Source organism: Pseudophryne corroboree, chromosome 2 (genome assembly GCF_028390025.1).
Source record: "Pseudophryne corroboree isolate aPseCor3 chromosome 2, aPseCor3.hap2, whole genome shotgun sequence".
Classification (NCBI taxonomy): Eukaryota; Metazoa; Chordata; class Amphibia; order Anura; family Myobatrachidae; genus Pseudophryne; species Pseudophryne corroboree.
The window spans coordinates 172,059,066-172,083,643 of NC_086445.1; the positions used below are offsets into that span (position 1 = coordinate 172,059,066).

At 47.1% G+C, this 24,578-nt stretch overlaps 1 protein-coding gene across 1 annotated transcript in view; it reads right to left on the bottom strand.

Annotated features, from left to right (window-relative positions):
• The window catches only part of GPD1 (glycerol-3-phosphate dehydrogenase 1), a 98,235-nt gene that overhangs the window by 32,175 nt on the left and 41,482 nt on the right, over positions 1-24,578 (bottom strand). Inside the window, exons 3-5 of the mRNA XM_063952024.1 lie at positions 17,047-17,187; positions 16,166-16,304; positions 15,967-16,079 (exon numbers count right to left, since the gene is read on the bottom strand). Of these exons, the coding sequence (XP_063808094.1) occupies positions 15,967-16,079; positions 16,166-16,304; positions 17,047-17,187 (393 nt within the window). The remainder of the gene's footprint in view (positions 1-15,966; positions 16,080-16,165; positions 16,305-17,046; positions 17,188-24,578) is intronic.

Consider the following 24,578-nt stretch of genomic DNA (forward strand, 5'->3'; position numbering starts at 1 on the left):
CGCTATTGCATATACCCCAGAGTGGAGAAATTGCCCATAGTAACCAATCATCTATTTAGCTAGCACAGTCTATAAAATGATAGATGGTTGCTATGGGCAATTTCTCCACTTTATCTTTCTCAAAGGTTTTATCATCTCCCCTGGTGTCTTTGTACAGGTTGATTTTTTTGTTCTAATAACACAATGGTGGTTTCACCTGTAGCAGTCATACTGGTAGCATACCGGTCACTGTTTGGGGGAAAATTACAAAGCGATAATGAACTGTTTTGAACATACTATCAACTAGTCTAATTCGCATCATGTTTTAAGGGCAAACTTACAAAATATGAGATAATTTTTCCCATTTGTCTGTAGGTGAAAGTAAAATAATGATCCCATTGCAGGAATAGCCGTAGCTTTTATACAGGTATCCCACGTCTGTTTGTACAGCGTGCCCTGTCTGCTCTTCATTTCTCTCCCTCTCCTGTCAGCGCTGATATGTGTGCCAGAGATCGCACTATAGGAGCAGACTGGGGATAGGGACAGTAGGAGCGGCAGCAATGCATGTCCTGACATCCTTTGGGTGTGGTATGAAATGAGTGCGTGTAAGGTCAGGCTGGGAGGTACAGAAATACAGAGGCAAATAGGGAAGTCACAACCACCAAACTCTAACAGAGTGGCCCTGTGTCTGTTATACTGACCTTCAGAGGTACCCCAAATACCCTACCTACCTAGTATACTGATGGGTGGCATCCCAGCCGCCTGTAAATCATACTGATCCCCAGCACAGGAATAGTCCGCCCCAGATGTCTGGCTCTGCCCCCCCATGGTGGCGATGCTTTTGCTCCCGGCGAGTAGCTCCCTGACTGCACAGCTCCTGCGTACTGGCAGGCAGCTACCCGCCGTGTCCCAGGTCGCAGCGGCTGCGTGTGATGTCACGCAGCCACCGCGGCCCAACCTTCGCAACGGTCCGTATACGCCTGTGTTGTCCAAACTGCGCCCTGCCAACAGTGTTCTAATGCCATTGGCACACCCCCTCCTGCCCTGCAACCGCCTCTGCCTGTCAAACAGGCAGAGGCAATCACAGCCCAGAGATGCTTTTAGCATCTCACTGGGCTCCTGGGGTGCGCAGACGCACTCCGCAAAGAGCTTCAGACTGAGATCGCTGCAGCGATCCAGGCTGAATTAGGCCCATAGGCTGTGAATACTTATGTACATGTGATCTAAGTTTTTTATTTTTAATACATTTGCAAAATCTCATAAAAAAACTTTTTACACATTGGTGGTCATTCCGAGTTGTTCGCTCGTTGCCGATTTTCTCTATATTGCGATTAGTCGCTTACTGCGCATGCGCAATGTTCGCAGTGCGTCTGCGCCAGGTAAATATGCTAAAAAGTTAGGTATTTTACTCACGGCATAACGAGGAATTTTCATCGTTCTGGTGATCGTAGTGTGATTGACAGGAAGTGGGTGTCTCTGGGTGGAAACTAGCCGTTTTATGGGTGTGTGCTGAAAAACGCGGGAGTGGCTGGAGAAACGGGGGAGTGTCTGGGCGAACGCTGGGTGTGTTTGTGACGTCAAACCAGGAACGAAACTGACTGAACTGATCGCAGTGGCAGAGTAAGTCCCGAGCTACTCAGAAACTGCAAAGAAATTTCTATTCGCAATTATGCGAATCTATCGTTCGCAATTCTGCTAAGCTAAGATTCACTCCCAGTAGGCGGCGGCTTAGCGTGTGCAATGCTGCTAAAAGCAGCTAGCGAGCGAACAACTCGGAACGAGGGCCATTGTCATTAAGGGGTCTTGTGTGTAGAATTTTGAGGGGAAAAATTAATTTATTCCATTTTGGAATAAGGCTGTAACATAACAAAATGTGCTAAAAGTGAAGTGCTGTGAATACTTTCCTGATGCAAATGTATGTATGTATGTATGTATGTATGTATGTATGTATATATATATATATATATATATATATATAATGTATCTTTATAAATATCTTCCCAACACGAAAAACCTTTTATATTGCGAGGCATAACAATTCAGAGCCCAGTAATGTGCAAATCTGACAGGAATATCCGTAGCTAACCAGTGATGAAACATAAAGCACTTAGATACTGTATATATTCAGGAAAAGTGTATTCATGCAAAACGGCAATTCTGTGACTGCAGAACTCTCAGCAGAGAATAAATTGACATTAACCATTAGCTTAAACATTAACTTCAGCTCCATTATAAATGGCACCAATAGCAAAAACAGGCCAAGCAGGAAACACAGAGCCTAAGGCAACAGTTGTCATTGTCATAATTTAAACAATTTAGTTTTTGTAACTGGAACGTCACCTGTCAACGGCCACCTAAGTCTGACGCATGTGTGGTTCTGAAGCTGGGTACACACCGCAACAGTGCAGCGACGGGGTCGATATGATGTACTGTATCACATTCTCATACACACTGCACAATCCGCTGGATGATGACATGATATATTGTTGCATGATTAATGTAACCAAACTGCATCGTATGCAACACAATACCATCTGATGTGCGGCATAAAAGATGGGATGATGCAACTAAACAATTGCTCAACTGTATGTAAACACTACACATAGAAACATAGAATTTTGACGGCAGGTAATAACCACTTAGTCTGCCCATGTACAAGCGCACACTTACATATTAGGGTTCATTTTTTTCGGGAATCAATTGACCTACCAGTATTTTTTGGGATTGTTGGAGGAAGCCGAAGTAACTGGAAGCCGAGAAAACCCACGCAAGTACAGGGAAAATATACAAACTCCACACAGTAAGGCCGTGGTGGGAATTGAACCCATGACTTCAGTACTGTCAGGAAGTAATGCTAACCATTACACCATCCGTACTGCCCAATGATCGTGCATAGTGGTTGTAGGTACAGTACCATGATTGCACAGCAAATCGTGTAGTGTGTAACCAGCTTAGTTGGACATTCTGCATTCAAGTCACTGAGTAGGATTCAGATCAATGAGATTTTATATCAGTGTGCAGAATTCAGATCAATAGTGAGCAGAATACAGGTCAGTGAACAGGATTCAGTTCAGTAATGAACAGGATTCAAGTCAGCATGCATGATACAGATAATAAGATTTTACTCACCGGTAAATCTATTTCTCGTAGTCCGTAGTGGATGCTGGGACTCCGTAAGGACCATGGGGATTAGCGGCTCCGCAGGAGACTGGGCACAACTAAAGAAAGCTTTAGGACTACCTGGTGTGCACTGGCTCCTCCCACCAAGACCCTCCTCCAGACCTCAGTTAGGATACTGTGCCCGGAAGAGCTGACACAATAAGGAAGGATTTTGAATCCCGGGTAAGACTCATACCAGCCACACCAATCACACCGTATAACTCGTGATACTATAGCCAGTTAACAGTATGAAATATAACTGAGCCTCTCAACAGATGGCTCAACAATAACCCTTTATTTAGGCAATAACTATATACAAGTATTGCAGACAATCCGCACTTGGGATGGGCGCCCAGCATCCACTACGGCCTACGAGAAATAGATTTACCGGTGAGTAAAATCTTATTTTCTCTGACGTCCTAAGTGGATGCTGGGACTTCGTAAGGACCATGGGCATTATACCAAAGCTCCCAAACGGGCGGGAGAGTGCGGATGACTCTGCAGCACCGAATGAGCAAACTCTAGGTCCTCCTCAGCCAGGGTATCAAACTTGTAGACTCTTGCAAAAGTGTTTGAACCCGACCAAGTAACAGCTCGGCAAAATTGTAAAGCCGAGACCCCTCGGGCAGCCGCCCAAGAAGAGCCCCTTTCCTCGTGGAATGGGCTTTTACAGATTTAGGGTGCGGCAGTCCAGCCGCAGAATGTGCAAGTTGAATCGTGCTACAGATCCAGCGAGCAATCGTCTGCTTAGAAGTAGGAGCACCCAGCTTGTTGGGTGCATACAGGAGAAATAGCGAGTCAGTTTTCCTGACTCCAGCTGTCCTGGAAACATATACTTTTCAGGGCCCTGACTACATCCAGTAGCTTGGAATCCTCCAAGTCCCAAGTAGCCGCAGGCACCACAATAGGTTGGTTCACATGAAAAACTGATACCACCTTAGGAAGGAATTGTGAACGAGTCCTCAATTCCGCCTTATCCATATAAAATATAGATAAGGGCTTTTGTATGACAAAGCCGCCAATTCTGATACACGCCTGGCCGACGCCAAGGCCCACAGAATGACCACTTTCCACGTGAGGTATTATAGCTCCACGGATTTAAGTGGCTCAACCCAATGCGACTTCAGGAAATCCAACACCACGTTGAGATCCCACGGTGCCACTGGAGGCATAAACGGGGGGCTGACTATGCAGCACTCCCTTAACAAAAGTCTGAACTTCAGGCAGTGAAGCCAGTTCAATTTTGGAAGAAAATCGATAGAGCCGAAATCTGGACCTTAATGGAACCCAATTTTAGGCCCATAGTCACCTCTGACTGTAGGAAGTGCAGAAATCGACCTAGCTGAAATTTCTCCTTTGGGGCCTTCCTGGCCTCACAGTACGCAACATATTTCCGCCATATGCGGTAATAATGGTTTGCGTTCACTTCTTTCCTAGCTTTAAATAGCGTAGGGATAACTTCCTCCGGAATTCCCTTTTCCTTCAGGATCCGTCGTTCAACCGCCATGCCGTCAACGCAGCCGCGGTACGTCTTGGAACAGACAGGCCCCCTGCTGCAGCAGGTCCTGTCTGAGCGGCAGAGGCCATGGGTCCTCTGAGATCATTTCTTGGAGTTCTGGTTACCAAGCTCTTCTTGGCCAACCCGGAACAATGAGTATAGTTCTTACTCCTCTCCTTCTTATTATTCTCATTACCCTGGGTAAGAGAGGCAGAGAAGGGAACACATACACCGACTGGTACACCCACGGTGTTACCAGAGCGTCCACAGCTATCGCCTGAGGGTCCTTGACCTGGCGCAATATCTTTGTAACTTTTAGTTGAGGCGGGACGCCATCATGTCCACCTGTGGCCTTTCCCAACGGTGTACAATCATTTGGAAGACTTCTGGATGAAGTCCCCACTCTCCCGGGTGGAGGTCGTGTCTTCTGAGAAAGTCTGCTTCTCAGTTGTCCACTCCGGGAATGAACACTGCTGATAGTGCTAACACATGATTTTCCACCCATCGGAGAATCCTTGTGGCTTCTGCCATCGCCATCCTGCTTCTTGTGCCGCCCTGTCGGTTTACATGAGCGAACGCCGTGATGTTGTCTGACTGGATCAGCACCGGCCGGTGTTGAAGCAGGGGTCTAGCCTGACTTAGGGCATTGTAAATGGCCCTCAGTTCCAGAATATTTATGTGTAGGGAAGTTTCCTGACTTTTCCATAGCCTTGGAAGTTCCTTCCCTGTGTGACTGGCCCCCAGCCTCGAAGGCTGGCATCCGTGGTCACCAGGACCCAGTCCTGTATGCCGAATCTGCGGCCCCCTAGAAGATGAGCACTCTGCAGCCACCACAACAGCGACACCCTGACCCTTGGAGACAGGGTTATCTGCCGATGCATCTGAAGATGCGACCCGGACCACTTGTCCAACAGATCCCACTGGAAAATCCTTGCATGGGACCTGGCGAATGGAATTTCTTCGTAAGAAGCTACCATCTTTCCCAGGGCTTGCGTGCATTGATGCACCGACACCTGTATACGTATTAGGAGGTCTCTGTCTAGAGACCACAACTCCTTGGCCTTCTCCTCCGGGAGAAACCCTTTTTATCCTGTTCTGTGTCCAGAACCATACCCAGGAACAGTAGACGCGTCGTAGGAACCAGCTGCGACTTTGGAATATTCAGAAACCAGCCGTGCTGTTGTAGCACTTCCCGAGATAGTGCTACTCCGACGAACAACTGCTCCCTGGACCTCGCCTTTATAAGGAGATCGTCCAAGTACGGGATAATTATTTCGGCCATTACCTTGGTAAATACCTCGGTGCCGGGGACAGACCAACGGCAACGTCTGGAATTGTTAATGACAATCCTGTACCACAATATTGAGGTACTCCTGGTGAAGAGGGTAAATAGGGACATGCAGGTAATCATCCTTGATGTCCAGTGATACCATGAAATTCTCCAGGCTTGCAATAATCGCCCTGAGCGATTCCATTTTGAACTTGAACCTTCGTATATAAGTGTTCAAGGCTTTCAATTTTAGAATGGGTCTCACCGAACCGTCTGGTTTCGGTACCACAACATTTTGGAATAGTAACCCCGGCCTTGTTGAAGGAGGGGTACCTTGATTTCACCTGCTGGAAGTACAGCTTGTGAATTGCCGCCAGTACTACCTTTCTCCGAGGGCAGCAGGCAAGGCTGATGTGAGGTAACGGCGAGGGGGAGTCGCCTCGAACTCCAGCCTGTATCCCTGTGATACTATTTGCAGAACCTAGAGATCCACCTGTGGGCAAGCCCACTGGTCCCTGAAGTTCCCGAGACGTGCCCCTACCGCACCTGTCTCCACCTGTGGAGCCCCAGCGTCATGCGGTGGACTCAGAGGAAGCGGGGGAAGATTTTTGTCTCCTGGGAACTGGCTGCTGGTGCAGCTTTTTTCCTTCTTCCCTTGTCTCTGTGCAGAAAGGAAGCGCCTTTGACCCGCTTGCTTTTCTGAAGCCGAAAGGACTGTACCTGAAAATACGGTGCTTTCTTAGGCTGTGAGGAAACCTGAGGTAAAAAATTTTTCTTCCCAGCTGTTGCTGTGGATACGAGGTCCCAGAGACCATCCCCAAACAATTCCTCACCCTTATAAGGCAGAATCTCCATGTGCCTTTTACAGGCAGCATCACCTGTCCACTGCCGGGTTTCTAATACCCTCCTGGCAGAATGGACATTGCATTAATTCTGGATGCCAGCCGGCAAATATCCCTCTGTGCATCCTTTTTATATAAGACAACGTCTTAAATATGCTCAATGTTAGCAAAATATTATCCCTGTCTTAGCGTATTAATATTATCTGATAGGGTATCAGACCACGCTGCAGCAGCACTATTTATGCTGAGGCAATTGCAGGTTTCAGTATATAACCTGAGTGTGTAAATACAGACTTCAGGATCGCCTCCTGCTTTTTATCAGCAGGTACCTTCAAGGTGGCCGTATCCTAAGACGGCAGTGCCACCTTTTGACAAACGTGTGAGCGCCTTATCCACCCTAAGGGATATCTCCCAACGTGACCTATCCTCTGGCGGGAAAGGGTACGCCATCAGTAACTTTTTAGAAATTACCAGTTTCTTATCGGGGGAAACCACGCTTCTTTACACCTTCATTCATTCATCTGATGGGGGAACAAAACACTGGCTGCTTTTTCTCCCCAAAAATAAAACCCCTTTTATGTGGTACTTGGGTTCATGTCAGAAAATGCGTAACACATTTTTCATTGCCGAGATCATGTAACGGATGTTCCTAGTGGATTGTGTATATGTCTCAACCTCGTCGACACTGGAGTCAGACTCCGTGTCGACATCTGTGTCTGCCATCTGAGGTAACGGGCGTTTTTTTGAGCCCCTGATGGCCTTTGAGACGCCTGGGCAGGCGCGGGCTGAGAAGCCGGCTGTCCCACAGCTGTTAGGTCATCCAGCCTTTTATGTAAGGAGTTGACACTGTCGGTTAATACCTTCCACCTATCCATCCACTCTGGTGTCGGCCCCACAGGGGGCGACATCCCATTTATCGGCCTCTGCTCCGCCTCCACTTAACCTTCCTCATCCAACATGTCGACACAGCCGTACCGACACACCGCACACACACAGGGAATGCTCTGACTGAGGACAGGACCCCACAAAGTCCTTTGGGGAGACCGAGAGAGAGTATGCCAGCACACACCAGAGCGCTATATAATGCAGGGATTAACACTATAACTGAGTGATTTTTCCCCAAATAGCTGCTTGTATACATATATTGCGCCTAAATTTAGTGCCCCCCCCTCTCTTTTTAACCCTTTGAGCCTGAAAACTACAGGGGAGAGCCTGGGGAGCTGTCTTCCAGCTGCACTGTGAAGAGAAAATGGCGCCAGTGTGCTGAGGGAGAAGCCCCGCCCCTTTTTCGGCGGACTTTCTCTCGCTTTTTCTGGAATACTGGCAGGGGTAATTTTACATCTATATAGCCTCTAGGACTATATATGATGTAGATTTGCCAGCCAAGGTGTCATATATTGCCCTCAGGGCGCCACCCCCAGCGCCCTGCACCCATCAGTGACCGGAGTGTGAGGTGTACATGAGGAGCAATGGCGCACAGCTGCAGTGCTGTGCGCTACCTTGGTGAAGACCGAAGTCTTCTGCCGCCGATTTTCCGGACCTCTTCATGCTTCTGGCTCTGTAAGGGGGACGGCGGCGCGGCTCCGGGAACGAACACCAAGGTCGGGTCCTGCGGTCGATCCCTCTGGAGCTAATGGTGTCCAGTAGCCTAAGAAGCCCAAACTACCACCTGTTAGGTAGGTTCGCTTCTTCTCCCCTTAGTCCCTCGCTGCAGTGAGTCTGTTGCCAGCAGATCTCACTGTAAAATAAAAAACCTAAATATACTTTCTTTCTAGGAGCTCAGGAGAGCCCCTAGTGTGCATCCAGCTCAGCCGGGCACAAGAATCTAACTGAGGTCTGGAGGAGGGTCTTGGTGGGAGGAGCCAGTGCACACCAGGTAGTCCTAAAGCTTTCTTTAGTTGTGCCCAGTCTCCTGCGGAGCCGCTAATCCCCATGGTCCTTACGGAGTCCCAGCATCCACTTAGGACGTCAGAGAAAAGTGAGCAATATTCCAGTCAGTGAGCAGAATTCAGGTCAGTGGTGAAAAGGATTCAGGTCAGTAGTGTGGATGATGCAGGGTCACATTCTGATTTGGAGGTAAAAGCAAGTACATTTGTATCTAGAACAAACCATGTTGCAATGCAATGGGAGCAAATACATTTATAATGTTTCTGTGCAGGGTAAATACTGTCTGCTTTTGCATGTAGCCCACAAATGTTACACAGTTTTATTATTACAGTGAAATTTAGATTTCAGTTTGGACACATCCCATCCAAATCTAAATACTCTGCACATTTTACATCTGCCCCACTGCTGCAGTACAACATGGTTTTTGCCCAGATGCAGTTACTTGCTTTTTTTTTTTGCTTTATTTCCAAATCCGAATCAGTTCCTCAGATCAATTAGGTTTTATTTCAGTGTGCAGGATTCAGGTCAGTAGAGAACAAGATTCAAGTCAGTAGTGAAAAGCATTCAAGTCAGTTTGCAAAATTCAGGTGTGAGAACAAATTTTAGCTCAGTGTGGAGGTTTCCGATCAGAATGCAGTATTAAGATCAATGAAGGGTTTTAGATGAATAAGATAAGTCAGTGAAATAAGGACAGTCGGTGAACAGATTTAAAATCAGTGAGCAGGATTAATTTCTAATATCTTATATATAAAATGTATTGGTCTGTTTGTCTGTCTTGTTATGCATTCGGACACCCCTACACCGCCTGGGATGAAACCAATGTGAGGGTGGTCCAGTTGGATCCTGGCCAGGTCTCAGGTGGGTTAGGGCCCTGGTCGGACCTTTGGTTTATGCTGGGCAGAACTTTGACCCGCGGAGCCTGTTCAGAGCCTTCCACTAGATGAATTTGGATGAAAATGTCACAGAGTGGTAACACTGGATCTCAGAAGATATACTAAGCGGTTGAGATCCTGGTCGGACCTCCTGTTGGTGTACGCTGGTCAGAACTTTGACCTAGGGAGCTTGTTCAGGGCCTCCCACATGATTTGGATGAAAACGTTGCAGAGTAGTAACATGGGATCCCAGAAGACATACTAGGCAGATGGGGTCCTGGTTGATCCTTCTGCTAGTGTTCATCAGGCAGAACTTTGACCAGGTGAGCCTGTTCTGGGCCTTTCACTGGATGGAAACTTTACAGAGTGACAACAGTTGGCCCAAGAAGACATACTAAAGGGTTGAGGTCCTGGTCGGACCTCCCATTGGTGTACGTCAGACAGAACTTTGACACAGGGAGCCTGTTCTGGGCTTTAAACTGGATGGATTTGGATGAAAAGTTTCATGAACTGTAATAACTGACTGAATTAACCATAATTCAATGACCTGAAGTAACTGACAGAAATGGAGGTGGGAGGACAGAAAAATATTGTGTACCCAAAAGCCTTGGAATAGCAACATTGTTAACAGCAGTGGCGTAAGTTCGTCCCAGTCGCCCGGAGGCATGATAAATGTTGGTGCCCCCCTACATATACACACACATACCATATGTAACTATCCGGCACTCATGGTGAACAGTAGTAGCGTGCTCAGGTACCTTTCCCAATAGTAATATAGATACACATAAAAAGTGGATGCACTCCAAGTCAGTCATTACAATAAAAACAGATACCAGCATGCCTTTATAGTACACCTACAGTGCTCCCTCACCCGCCAGCGGGTCTCGATGGAGATGCTTTGGCGCAGCGGTGTGCCGATATATATAAAAAACACACAAACACCTCATTCACTTAAAAGCACACACACGCCTCTTTCACTTTAACACACAAACGCATTTCACTTAAACACACACATGCCTCTTTCACTTAAACACACACGTCTCTCACACATGCCTCTTTCACTCACACACACACACGTCTCCTTCACTTAAAAACATACACATGCCACTTTCACTAAAACACACACATGCCTCTCTCTCACACACACACACACACACACACACATGCCTCTCACTTACACACACACACACACACACACACACACACACACACACACACACACACACAAATGGACACCCCTCCATATATTTGTAAGGTAGCGTGTACCCAGACCAGGTGTATGCTCTGTACATAGGTGGTCATTCCGAGTTGATCGCAGCCAGCAACTTTTTGCTGCTGCTACGATCAACAGTCCACGCCTATGGGGGAGTGTATTTTAGCTTAGCAGGGGTGCGATCGCTTGTGCAGCCCTGCTAAGCTAAAAATTTTCAAACAGAAATAGACCAGCCCTGGACATACTTACCCTGTGCGATGGATCCAGCGATGATGGGCTTGGCTTTGACGTCACACCTCCGCCCTCCGTTGTCCTGGACACGCCTGCGTTTTACTCACCACAGCCCCGAAAACGGTCTCCAACGGTCCGGATCCGCCCTGCCACGCCTCCTTCCTTCCGCTGGTAGGCGCGACGTAACCCGGCAACCTCTGTCGCTGGACAACGTCGCGCACGCACACAGCGTCCGCCACTAATGCGCATTCCGCACCCGTTCGCACCGCAGCGAGAAACCAATGCGTGCGAACGGGTCGGAATGAACCCCATAGTCCTGTAGAAATGCTCAAATGCCTCCTTTAATCCTTGCCTCTCATACACACACACATGCCTCTCACTTACACACACATGCCTCACACTTACACACACATGCCTCACTTACACACACACACACCTCCCACTTATACACACACGCCTCTCACACACACCTCTCACTTACACACACATATACACATGCCTCTCACACACATGCCTCTCACTTACACACACACATGCCTTCCACTTATACACACACACGCCTCTCTCACACACACGCCTCTCACACACATGCCTCTCACACACACACGCCTCTCACTTACACACACACACACATGCCTCTCACTTACCACTTACACACACACACACACACGCCTTTTACTTGAACACACAACTTTCCTTAAAACACACACACACACACACCTCACTTAAAACATGCACACACAAAACACAGTGCTTCCAACATTTATCAAAGCCCCCCCCCCAACTACATCTTCCCCACCACAGTGCAGCTTGAGGCCATTGCCTACCTTTGGCTATTATCAGCCTGATGGAGGAGCAGAGAGCTTCACTCGGCTGGCTTGCTTAACTAGAAGGGCCCGGGAGGAGCTGCGCTCTGGAGCTCCCCCTAGCTGCAGCCAGTGCCAGCTCTTTGTATATACAGGAGGCAGCTCCCGTGTCACGGACACAGCTCCTCCGTCTGTAAGAATCATTATAAAAAAAAAAGTAGCAGGGAGCGATCGTCAGCGGGAGACAGTTGAGGAGAAGTGCCCCCTTGAGGTCAGGAGTCCGACGGCAGCCGACTCCACTGCCTCCCACAGTTCCGCCCCTGGTTAACAGGAGGAAAACCTTAAACCCATCTCGCAATGTAAAAGTGATTATAAATCTGAACAGAAAGGAAAGCTGGGGATTAGGGATACTAGCGACCCCCCCAAGAGACACGGAGCAGCCACCTCATGGGTGTGTTGGAAGAGCTGTTAGTTATTTTTAATATGTTGACAGTTACATCCAACTAATCGATAACTTAATAACTTGAATATTTAAACCCAGGCAACGCTGAGTACTTTAGCTACTATAACTAAAGTACACAGTAGATGGGTGCCATATGTAAAAAACGTCATTATCACATGTCACAGTTCTGTTTAATGCGGAGAGGAGAGTAGAGGAGAGGGGATGGAAGATTCAGAAAACTAAGAAGTGGAGGAAGCAGCATGGTGGATATCCTCACTGCCATGTGTATGCACCCTTCATGCACCCAGACTCCTTTGCAGGTCACAATATGGAGGACTGAGTGGAAAAGGACAAATCTTTCCTCCACATTTGTCCCATTATATCTTCCTGCACAGTCCAAATACCAGTCTCCCAGATCATTTGAGAACAGAAAGAATCTGTGGGGTTTTTTGTTGCTTACTACAAAGTAACATAAGGACTAGTGTTATAAGATATCAGAGAACGACACCTAAAGGAACTACAAAGAAATAATCAAGGAAAACAGTTGTAAAAAATAAATGACTAATATTTTGTTTATTCTTGGGCGATCATTTCCACAGATGGCATGGAAACCACTAGCTTAGCCAACTATGGGAACGGTTGTCAATTTGACAAATCGCGCCATATGATGGAGAGAGCTGGCTAGATTGAGAAGTTGGCAGGCAAGATTGGTCAAGCCATGAGGTACCAAGCTCCCGCTGCCCAACAGATGTCAGACTCACAGAAGAGAAGCTGTGTAATAGTGCCAAAAGAAAAAAAGAGATGGGTAATATGCAATTGCCATTGGCATAGCATTATTGGCTGTCTTTTACTTCAGAGGCAAGGATGTCTCCAACCATGGCTGAAACAGACGTTCCTGTTTCAAATCACGAAAAGGAAAGTAGGCATGTTGTTAGAAGGAACACTTAGGAGTGGTGTAGTGGCAGCTCCAAATAACAGCTGGCCCATGATCCCATCCGCTGGCTGGTAGCTCAGCTCCTAGGGAGACTGTAATTGTAACACGATTAGACTGTAATTGTAACACGACATCGGACACCATGTGTGGTTCAGCATAGGGCTGTAGCCGAAGGTGGTCAATAACTAGTGGCACATTCATTTAGACACTGTACCGCAGGCTAGGATAGGAAATGCAGCAGACATTCAAAGGCAAGAGAATGGCAGCTATGTGTAGCAAAATAAAGTATGTCTCAATAACAATCGCTCAGCCAAGCGATGTAGCAATAATACAAGTGGGAGGAAACAATATAGCAAATAGATGGATCTTGTTGTCAGTATATGGAGAGTTGTACTAATCCCTGGAGAGAGATACAGTACCAGCCAATCAGATCCCAACTGCCATGTTATAGACTGTGCTTGAAGAATGACAGTTAGGTACTGATTGTTTGGTACTTTGGGGGTCATTCCGAGATGATCGTAGCTGTGCTAAATTTAGCACAGCTACGATCATTCACACTGACATGCGGGGGGACGCCCAGCATGTCACTGCCGCATCCCCCCGCAGAAGTGCAAAGGCATCGCACAGCGGTGATGCCTTTGCACTTCAAGAGTAGCTCCCGACCAGCGCAGCTTTAGCGTGCTGGCCGGGAGCTACTCGTCGCTCCCCGGCCCATAGTGGCTGCGTATGACGTCATGCAGCCGCTGCGGGCCGCTCCCTGCACGGTCCGGCCACGTTCTGCGCTGGCCGGACCGCGTCCACGAAACGGCGGCCAAACTCCGCCATTCCGTCCCCTCCCGCCTCTGCCTGTCAATCAGACAGAGGCGATCGCAGCCCAGCTACGGTCTTCGGCTGCGATAAAAAGCAGCAGGCGAAAGGGTCAGAATGACACCCTTTATCTCTCACCACTATCACATCCAAGGCTTAGTACATCTGCCCCTATGTCTGTAGTAAAATGAAGTATTGTAGGTTGGAGCGTGATGCGGTAAAGAGCGTGGATTTCAGGTGCAGGTCATTGGCAGAGCAAAGGCGGAGGGAATGAGGAGAGAGTTGAGTTTGGATATGTAGGGAGTGAGGCTGAGAGCTTAGTAGTTAAGGCTGAAGAGTTTGGATTGAATTCAATAGAAATTGGGGAGCAAGTGCAGGGTTGAAGGAGATGGAAGGCAGAAGCAGAACGGCGAGAGAGGAAAAGCTTGCTGACACACTGAGGAATGACTGAAGTGAGGAAAAGTGATGGTGGCCATACATTAGGACGATCAGCATCGTCTCACGATTTCCCCAGCAGTTCCTGCAGCACGATCTATTGTACGACCTATAATTCAGCGCTACCCAGATCGCCTGTTCTTATGTGCAGCACTTAAGATCAGAGGATCCAGCATACGGGACCTCGCAGCAGATTGTCGTCGCTGGTGAAATGCAAACGATTTGCACTTTCACTAATGATCTATCGATCCGATATATTGATATGAGGCGCATCAGCACGATGGTCTTTCTGGTGTGTGGGGGCTTAAGAGTGAGGACAGATGGGAAGAGATTGCAGTAGTAGGTGGGAGACAATGAGAGAGTAAATAAGAGTTTGTAGTGTCATGGGTGAAAGTGACAGGCCTGTATTCCAGTGTAACCACACGTGACATCAGTGCAAGGTGGTGTGGTCCAAAATAATACAGAGGCTGGACTGGAGACAGGCAACTAGCGCTAAGGCTATGCATAGAAGCCTCAAAAATGTGATTGAACAATTGTGTACACTAGATGGGATCTTCAGTAAGTCGCTGGACATGAGAGGATTGTGCACTCAGGCAACATGGGCTGGATGTGCTGCATAATAATTATAGGCATAGTCTATAGTATGCAGATACAGTTTCTGGGACACTTGTGAGCTATTGCACTCTGGTTATGGGAATCATCAGGACAGTGTCAGACGGCCAGCTAGATGGGCAAATATATGCATCCCCTGGTGGTTTGGTTATTGGCATGGTTTCTCAAACACTGTGAGGGACACTGGTTGCATGGTCTATCCCTCCCCTTAAGGTTATGAAGGAAATATGAATGAAAAGGCTGTGACTATAATCTCTCCACGGCTTACTCGGTGTGGTGACATTAAACGTGCTATTGGGAATTTTCTGGACCGTGGGGCTGATAGTTCCCTAAGATCCCAATAATCCACTAGGCACAAAGAGCCTGCTGATTCAGATGCGGACTCTAATGCGATTGTGTACACAGTTTAATGTGAGAAAATATGCCAATGATGCCGTCGCCTGGAAATGTACTGAGATGCCCACCAGCGGCCTCACTAACATAAGCATCTGTGTACACACATACAGCGGATGGTCGCAGATGCTTCGATAATAGAACATCTCAAAGACGTATGCCATGCCAGCGCTTTTGCTAGCACTCCTAGTTACCTCCCACAAAATGGCCCCCACCTGTCAATCATTAGCAATTTATTCCTCACTGTGAGCGTTCTTACAAAAGAACCTTGGCGCGTGCACAGTGTGATCAATCGCTCCACCTTGTTAATATTGATATTGCGTCTGTATTTGAATCAGGCCCAAAGTCAGGCACTTGCTAGTGTCTGGTTAAAAAGAGAGAGTGACTAGTGGCCTACAGCTTAGTGACGTCAATGGATCCCAGTGAAGACATAGAAGGCATTTTTATGCATAATGGAGAAGACAAAATGGCTGCCTCCACTGTGTCAGAGAAATTGTAATGGCGATGGCTTACTAGGATCTGCATTTTATAGGTACAAATATAATAAATCTAGCTAATACATAATATCTGTAATAATATCTCCTACCTTCAGAGCTCCACATATTTCCACTGTGTCCGCATCTTCTACCACAGTGATTCTGAAGTTTGAGGTCTGAAACAACTCCTTCAGGATCTTGCCTTGCTCCTTATTTTTACAGCCTAGCAAGGAGCAATCACACAAAGTGTCCGGTCAGTATCTCTTACCTTCCTAATCTACCCCAAGTGACCATGGCACAACAGCTTACCAATTGTTGTCTCACAAAACTTCCCGTCAGCAACCTCATTGGCAATGTTGGCGCCCATCAGCACACTCATATCAATGCCCAACCTTTCATGTATGATGTCCGATATGAGACGCAGACCTTCAGGACCCTCATCTACACCCTGGAAAAGATTAACGGATTGTGTTATTACACATAGCATGTAGAGAACCACACCTTCTGTATATGTACACATCTGTGTCTGTGTCTTGTTTTATTAATGGTGTTCTAAATGGTGAATAATCTCAGTAAACATAACCGGCCTAATTTGCAGTGAGACCCAGCTCGTTATACGGCCACAAATAGTTACGCAAACTGTGGATGCACAAAAAGTAAATGTATGCATTTTTACCCCAAAGTATGTCTGGCCTATTCTGAGTCAGAGAATCTTGCCTGGATCTCTCCTTGCTTGAAATGGGAATTTCTGGGTGGCAACTGAGCATCAGCCCCTGCCGCCCGCATATTTGATCCACCAGGTGGCTCCCCATCCTGCAGCTAAATATAGGTGCCACCAGATCAGTGATGGTGCCTTCTACTCTCAGCCTTAGCCCTGAGAGGCAACAATTGTACACCCCTAATTACAGCTCTGGCTAATTAATGCATTGTCTCGGACTTATGTAATGGTAGTAAGAGTGGATGCATCACCTAAGAAGAAGGTGCAGGCCTTAGGTTAAAGCTCCCCGGGACACTGTTGTCCATCATGTCTTAAGACAGTGCGATGCGCAAGATGTTTATATATACACAGCAAAATGCGGGCAATCCAGAATGGCAAATGTTTTATGAAGATATAAGTGAAACATGACACATAATAACACACCTGCATGAATGAACGTACACAAGATGGAAACTACGATTATCGAGCACACCTTTATGAGAGACATGCCGAATGCACCTTTCTTCACTTTAGACTTCAGCTGCTCGCATAGTTTACCAATGAACTGATGAGGGACCACAAAGATCAGAATATCAGCCCCCGCCGCTGCTTCGGTCAATTCCGGCACAGCCACCTACAGAATATACACAAAAATAATGTAACAGAATAATGTAAAAAACGGAAAGTGATTTCGTAATAGCAGCCACTTACTCTATAACCCACAAATATTTAGAAAATTGAAAAACATTTTCCTAAATAAATCTAAAAAGTGAAAAAAGGGCCTTAAAATCTTATTTATATGATATTCTAAGGCTTATGCGGGCCATACATCTGCGCTGTGTTTCTCTGTTCTACCACTGCTGATCTGTTGATCGGGGAAATACAGAAGTTTTAAATCTGGGACTCGCCAATCCCGATCATTTTTTGGCCTGAATCAACTATTCAAGGATTTCCAACATGTTGGATTGTTCTGACCCCACCCTGACCTAGCCATCAGATGAATGACACCTAGGCATCAGGAGAATAGGGAATTTCCCCTATAGCTGCCTAACGTATGGGCCCTATTAGTTACACATATAGGAGGAATTCAGTTAGTCGGGAAAATGTGGTTTCCCAATAAAAGTTTGGTTTAGAACCCCTGGGACAGAGGGTTTATAATTAGCCGATAATGCACTCCAAAGCAGCACAAACCACTACCAGTGTGCAGCTAGCAAGACTGCAGCAATAGTGTATGAGGTCACAACTGTACATCAGCAGCCGCCATGCTTGTTTTTTTTTTTAATGTGCGTAAGTGAATGGCCTCTTCATGTTCTTTGTAAAACGCAACAAAAACAAAAAAACAACCTTTACTTCTGTAGGAAAGAGGAAGCTCTGGTAAATGACCAAGCTGGAAACAGTAAAAAACGTCACTTTACTGTCCAACCCTCTAATACTATAGAACCATCTCTTATTTATTTCTATTTTTACTTAAAATACTATGAAGTCTATGTACTAAGCCTTGGAGAAATATAAAGTGATTGGAGATAAAGGGGGGTATTGGAGATAAAGGGGAGACGGCTGCAGGTAATTGTATCACCGGGGGCTATCCTATTAGCCTTGATGCGGCGGGCTCCTTCCCCTGATGCTGGAATTTATCGCGGATTATGTTTCGGAAGCCTCGGGCTCCTGAAGCATAATACGAAATAACCGGGCTAATGAAGCCTCGATAACACATAATCGGGGAAATTTTTCTGTCAATAATCACAATATCTGGCTGCATTCACCTGCTAAAAACAGATTGGCTCTAATTGGATACTCCCCAAAGGGGTCTATTCATGAAGCAATGAAGTGGAGAAACAGACAAGTGGAGAAATTGCCCATGGTAACCAATAAGCATCTTCCCTACATTTTATAGAATGTACTTGATAAAGGCTTCCTTCAAAAGGTGATTTGGTTGTCATGGGCTCATTTATCAACAAGTGATAAAACATTGCATATGATAAATGGTGCTCCAGCCAACCAGCTCCCAACTGTCATTTTCCAAACACATGACAGCTAGGAGCGGAACACATGACAGTTGGGAGGGGATTGGCTGGAGCACCATTTATCATACGCAACGAGTTTTATCACTCGTTAATAAATTAACCCCAAATCTCCATCCACTTTATCTCTTTCCAAGGCTCAGTAAATAGGCCCCATTATATCAACTAATCAGCTCCTAAATGTAATTTTTCAAACACAGGGGCAGATGTATTAACCTGGAGAAGGCATAAGGAAGTGATAAACCAGTGATAAATGCAAGGTGATAAACACACCAGCCATTCAGCTCCCATACGTAAATTAACAGTTAGGATCTGATTGGCTGGTGCTTTTATCACCTTGCACATATCACTAGTTTATCACTTCCTTATGCCTTCTCCAGGTTAATACATCTACCCCATTGCCTGTAAAATGGCAGATAGGAGCTGATTGGCTGGTACTTTATCTCTCTCCACTTTATCACTCTCTGAGGCTTAGTACATAGAAGCCAATCAAGATAAATCAATACATCAAACACTTTGGCCCTAATTCAGACCCGATCGCTGCTGTGCGTTTTCGCACAGCGGGCAATCAGGTTTGAACTGCGCATGCCTATGCACTGCAATGCGCAGGCACGTCGGTCCGCAGTGACGGGGAGCACCGGGCAGCGACGGGATGGTGCGAACAAAGCGATCGCTTGGGCGATCGCAAAGTGACTGAAAGGAAGAGGCCGTTTGTGGGTGGCAACTGACCGTTTTAGAGGAGTGTCCAAAAAAACGCAGGAGGGACCAGGCGTTTGGAAGGAGGGTTTCTGACATCAGCTCCGGCCCCGATCATCGCACTGGAAGAGTAAGTCCTGGGCTGTGCAGAAACTTAACAAACTTTTGTTTGTGCAGCTCTCTGCACATGCGATCGCACAGCTGCACAGCGATTTCCCCCTCCTCCTGTAAGGGGCGACTACCTGATTGCAGGGGTGCAAAAACCGCACCCTAGCGATAAGGTCTGAATTACCCCCTTTGTGCAGAGACTAGCATTCCCAGACATGCGTGTGGCCTGATCTGCAACACACCTCCCAACTGACACAATTTTGACAGCACAGTGCCAAGTCTTGGACCTTGAAAGGGGTCGTATTTCCCAACAGGAGGCCTTTGTGGGCAGATCGGGTGGAGCTTATTTTGTCCCAAATTCACGTGTCTTTATGACAATAAAGGCAAATCAGTAAAATGTGATAAAAGAAGCCCGCATTGTCATGTACAGCACAGTACTACATCTCTTGCACTGTATGCTGGGATATGTGACAGCACTACATTCACAATTCCTTTTTCTAAGTTATGTAAACCATGACTATTTTCTACATGAAGATTTCATACTAGTCTTATCCTATACCATTACTATTTAGCACTTCCATACATAGGTGTGCGCAGGGGGGGTGCCTGGTGCGCACAGGCACCCCCTAATGTCTGGCACCCCGATCTCACATGCCTGATGCAGCGATTGCCGAGCAGGCTGATTACTGTCCTCTCTGCGCTGCACCCTGCAGGACTGCATTACTGACCGGACGCCTGGGTTAATCAAGGGTGCCACTGCCACCAGCTTTCAAATTCCCAGCTCCACCTCCATGTACAAAAACAGTGTGATGTGATTACGTCATGCTGCTCGCACGCCCACCCGTCACACGCCCACCTCTCTCCTTCTATGCTATGCCAACGCCAGCCACTGATGAGGAGCAGCATGCAGCTGGCGTTCCTCTTAGGAAGACAAATTCAATACTGGCAGATGGCCGGCAGCAGCTTTGACACGTCACTCCTTTTTCCAGCAGCAGCAGTAACTAGTCTGCGACTGTCAGTGTCAGTGAGTGACTGACTTGTAAGTAAGCTGCTGCAGCTTGCAGGGGAAAGAGAGGGGGAGCCAGACCAGGCTGAGGAGGAGCACTGTAATTGCATGAGTGCCATCAGGGGTGTTTGGTGCACACCACAACATCTGACAATGTATCTGCTTTATTAGGATTGGTACAAAGGTGGATATTTTATATGCGTTGACCATCAATAGATGGTGCTAGACACGCCCAAAAGGCGGTGCTAGACACACCCCTCCGACGGTGCACCCCCTAATAAAATGTGCTGCGCACGCCAGTGCTTCCATACTCATGCAGGAAAATGGCACCAAGTTCCTTTAATGTGGGCCTTGCAGGAAGATGTATGCAACTCGTCACATTGCCACCTTTGGCTGTGGGGGCGTACCGCGTGCATGCATCAGTCTGTTTTCAGATGCATCTCATACAACAAGGAGTGCACCCTCTCAATGATGACCGTTATCAAATTAAGCGTATGGATAGAGACTGTTATATGTATTTTGGTCCAAATTAATAAATGTATTTGTCCACCTAACACAAACATAGGTGTCTGAACACAATGTTTTTGATACTATCTATAGGGACATTTGCAATTGTTGGATTATGTGTGCACAAGACAAAACCAAACTTTTCTTCAAATCGTTGGTAACAGTAAAATGAATTACCAAAAACTATTAAAAGTAAAAAGAACAAATGGACAGATATATGTGTCTGTAGAGCAGGCATTTTCAACCAGTGTGCACACTAGTATGCCATGACCAGTGGTAAGGTGTGCCGTGGAGCCAGAGCAGCTGCCGCACCTTCAAAACAAACTGTGAGCCAGGCAGTCCGCCCACCCACATTTCCGCATCCACACCTGCCCTCCCTCCCACCCGCCACCCTCCGGCATCCACACCTGCCTCCCGCCCGCATCCACACCTGCCCTCCCTCCCACCCGCCACCCTCCCGCATCCACACCTACCCTCCCACCCGCCACCCTCCCGCATCTACACCTGCCCTCCCTCCCATCCGCCACCCTCCCGCATCCACACCTGCCCCCCGCCCGCATGCAACCGCACCTGCCCGCCTGCTGCTCAGTGCTCGCAGCACTGTAAGCAACACCCGCCACTAAGGGACAGACAGGGAGGAGGACAGGGGCTAATATTTGAGGGGAATATGTATGAGGGGAATAATGTATAAGGGGGGGGGGGGGGGGCAATGTAACTTTTATGTGGGGAGGAATATATTGTATGTAGGGAGCAATGTAATTTATGTGGGGAGCAAAATGATTTATGTGGGGTGCAATGTGATGGTTTTTTTCTATGGGGAATAATGTCATTGTTTTTTCTTTGGAGGCCAATGTGTGTGTGTGGGGGGCGGGGGAGGGTTTTTTTTTTTTACTGTGGGGGCCAGTGTGTGTGTTTTTCCCCCCGTGGTGGACTGATGGTGTGCCGCGAGTTAAAAAAAGTTGAAAATCACTGCTGCAGAGCAATCAGAGCTTCTAATGAGAAACTTCTCAGTAGTACACCTAGTCTCTCCTATGATCGTCCCACGCTGATATAAATGTGTTTAGCAGGTCATTCACAGGTATAGTAAGGACCAAGTGAGACATTTGCTACAGGTGTTAGATGTTCTCTTTGGCACCATGGGGGCAGGTGTACAAAGCCTTGGAGAGTGATAAAGTGGAGAGATAAACTACCAACCAATCAGCCCCTGTCATTTTTCAAATACAGCCTGTAACATGTCAGTTTATGCTTATTGGCTGGTACTTTATCTTTTTCTACTTTATCACTCTCCCAGGCTTAGTACAGCTTTCCTCTAGGGTTGGAATAATTCTCCATTCTGCCCTCAGTATGAGCAGGACTAGAGAGCAATTGTCTATTAGGAGGTTCAGACACTCAGATGAAAATAACTGGCTGAAAGTTTCTTTGCCTGCGCATATAAGTTACTATTATCGTTAGACTCTACAGTTGCTCTCAGGATGCATAGAAGCTGCTAGTGGTGTGTGTAGGATTCCATCTACATAATGATATTCTCTGGCATAATGAGCGGATAGGTTGTAGTACTCACAGCCCCATATGTGAGGCCTGGACACTCTTTATAACAGGGATGGGGAACCTGCCCTGCAACAGTCCCAACCGGCTCTGCAACAGTTTTTGCAAGGCCAAATAGCAAAAATGTTGCAAGGCATGCTGGTATGTGTAGTTCAACAACAGCTGGAGGGCCGAAGGTTCCCCATCCCTGCTTTATAAGGTGAATGTATGATGACTATTGTTATCATTCTCTATTTATATGGCACCACAAGGAGTCTGCAGGGCCTAACAAAGTATACAAACACCATGAACAGTGACTTACAGTACAAAACATTGCAGGATATAGACACGGCATCAGCAGCATAATACCCAAAGCAGCAGCAGGGCCGCAGAACCCAAAGGTTTGGTGCCACTGTGCACATATATTATACAGCCAAATGTTCTGTATAGAGGATTCAGTTATTAAGATAGTGTCAATTGTGCCAGCTTCAGTGTCCCTTCATTATATCAGTGTCTATTCTTTCCACTTCTGTAGAATGCGCTTATTGCGAGGGGATGTATTTAGCATCCTGGCTGTCAGGTTGTCGGCAGTCATGTAACCGATGCCGGAATCCCGACACCGGTGCCAGATCACCGATAGCCGACATCCCGAAGGTATCGGGGTGGGTCAAGGTTAGGCACTAGGAAGGGGGTAGACCTAGCCGCCACCCCCCAATGGTTAGTCGTAGCCAACAGGGTTATGGTAGGGGACGAGGGTGGTAAAAATACTTACCCCCTCTTCAATTTCGGGATGCCGCGGTCGATCATGTAACCGCCGGCACCTGACAACTGATATCGTATGTATTCCGCTGTGGGTGTCATTGCACAGTACTACAATCCTTAGTGGAATAGTGTCTTATCGCTCAAAAGTATTCACAAAAAAAGGGGCAAGTGAAAGTGTCCATTAAATCTAGAACCAGTACAGAGTCTCGAAAATCAGAAAATGGTCAAGAGGTCCAATTTTGTGCCATATAATCCCATTTTATAAACACATTTTATTATATTCTAGTGACCAGCCCATCAAAATGATGGAACATAACAGTAACGTCAGTGTGGGCGGCTGTGCGTGCCCGAATGGAGCAACTCTTGAATTTCTCTGTCGGGTGCCATCTAGTGGCTGCTGGCGTGCAAATCAAAGAGTAACTACCTCTCACCCTGCCTCTGTCCTACACCTATCCACCCATCAGGTAACCACCTCTCACCCTGCCTCTGTCCTACACCTATCCACCCATCAGGTAACCACCTCTCACCCTGCCTCTGTCCTACACCTATCCACCCATCAGGTAACCACCTCTCACCCTGCCTCTGTCCTACACTTATCCACCCATCAGGTAACCACCTCTCACCCTGCCCCTGGTATATGCCTATTTACCCCTCAAGTAACCACCTCTCACCCTGCCTCTGTCCCATCTCTGTTCTATCTGCTCTATCTTTGCGACTATTGTCACAAAGGCCTTTCAACTTCTAGTCCCCATACATGTAACGCATCTAAATCCAACCTGTCCACAGCCAGGGACTGCTGGGCCTCGGAGCATAATTTCAGGATCTGCTACTCCAAAGCTACACCCCAGGCTGTGGGCAGGTTGTACTTAGAGGCCTCTGATATGGAGTGATGAAAGAGATGGTTTTGTGAATAGAATCTATCATATATTTTGATTGAGTGCAGTGATTACTAATACCCCTTTTCCACCTAAATACTGGGTCCGATACAGGATGTTTAACCCAGCTACAACCCGTGTCGGCCCCGCCGTTTCCACTGCACTTCCACACGGGTTATTCCCGGGTCGGATCTTTTTCCACTTAACCCGGGTAGGATCTGTAAAAGCTATTGATGTCACTCGGTTCTGAAAACACGGGTAATGACCATTTCCACTGCACAATTACCCGGGTCATTACCATGTTCAACCCAGGTAGCTGCCCGGGTAGGATTCCAGGGTCACTCAACCCGTGTTGATCCGTTTCCACTTACTAAAAACCCGTGTTGATGCGCGCCCCCATGCAAAAACACGGGTACATTTAGCTAGTGGAAAAGGAACATAAGTGTGCTTTATTTCTCCTTTATGTCATTTATCTGCCAAGATCTGTTTAATGTATCCTGAGACCATGAACACTGGTTTAATTGTT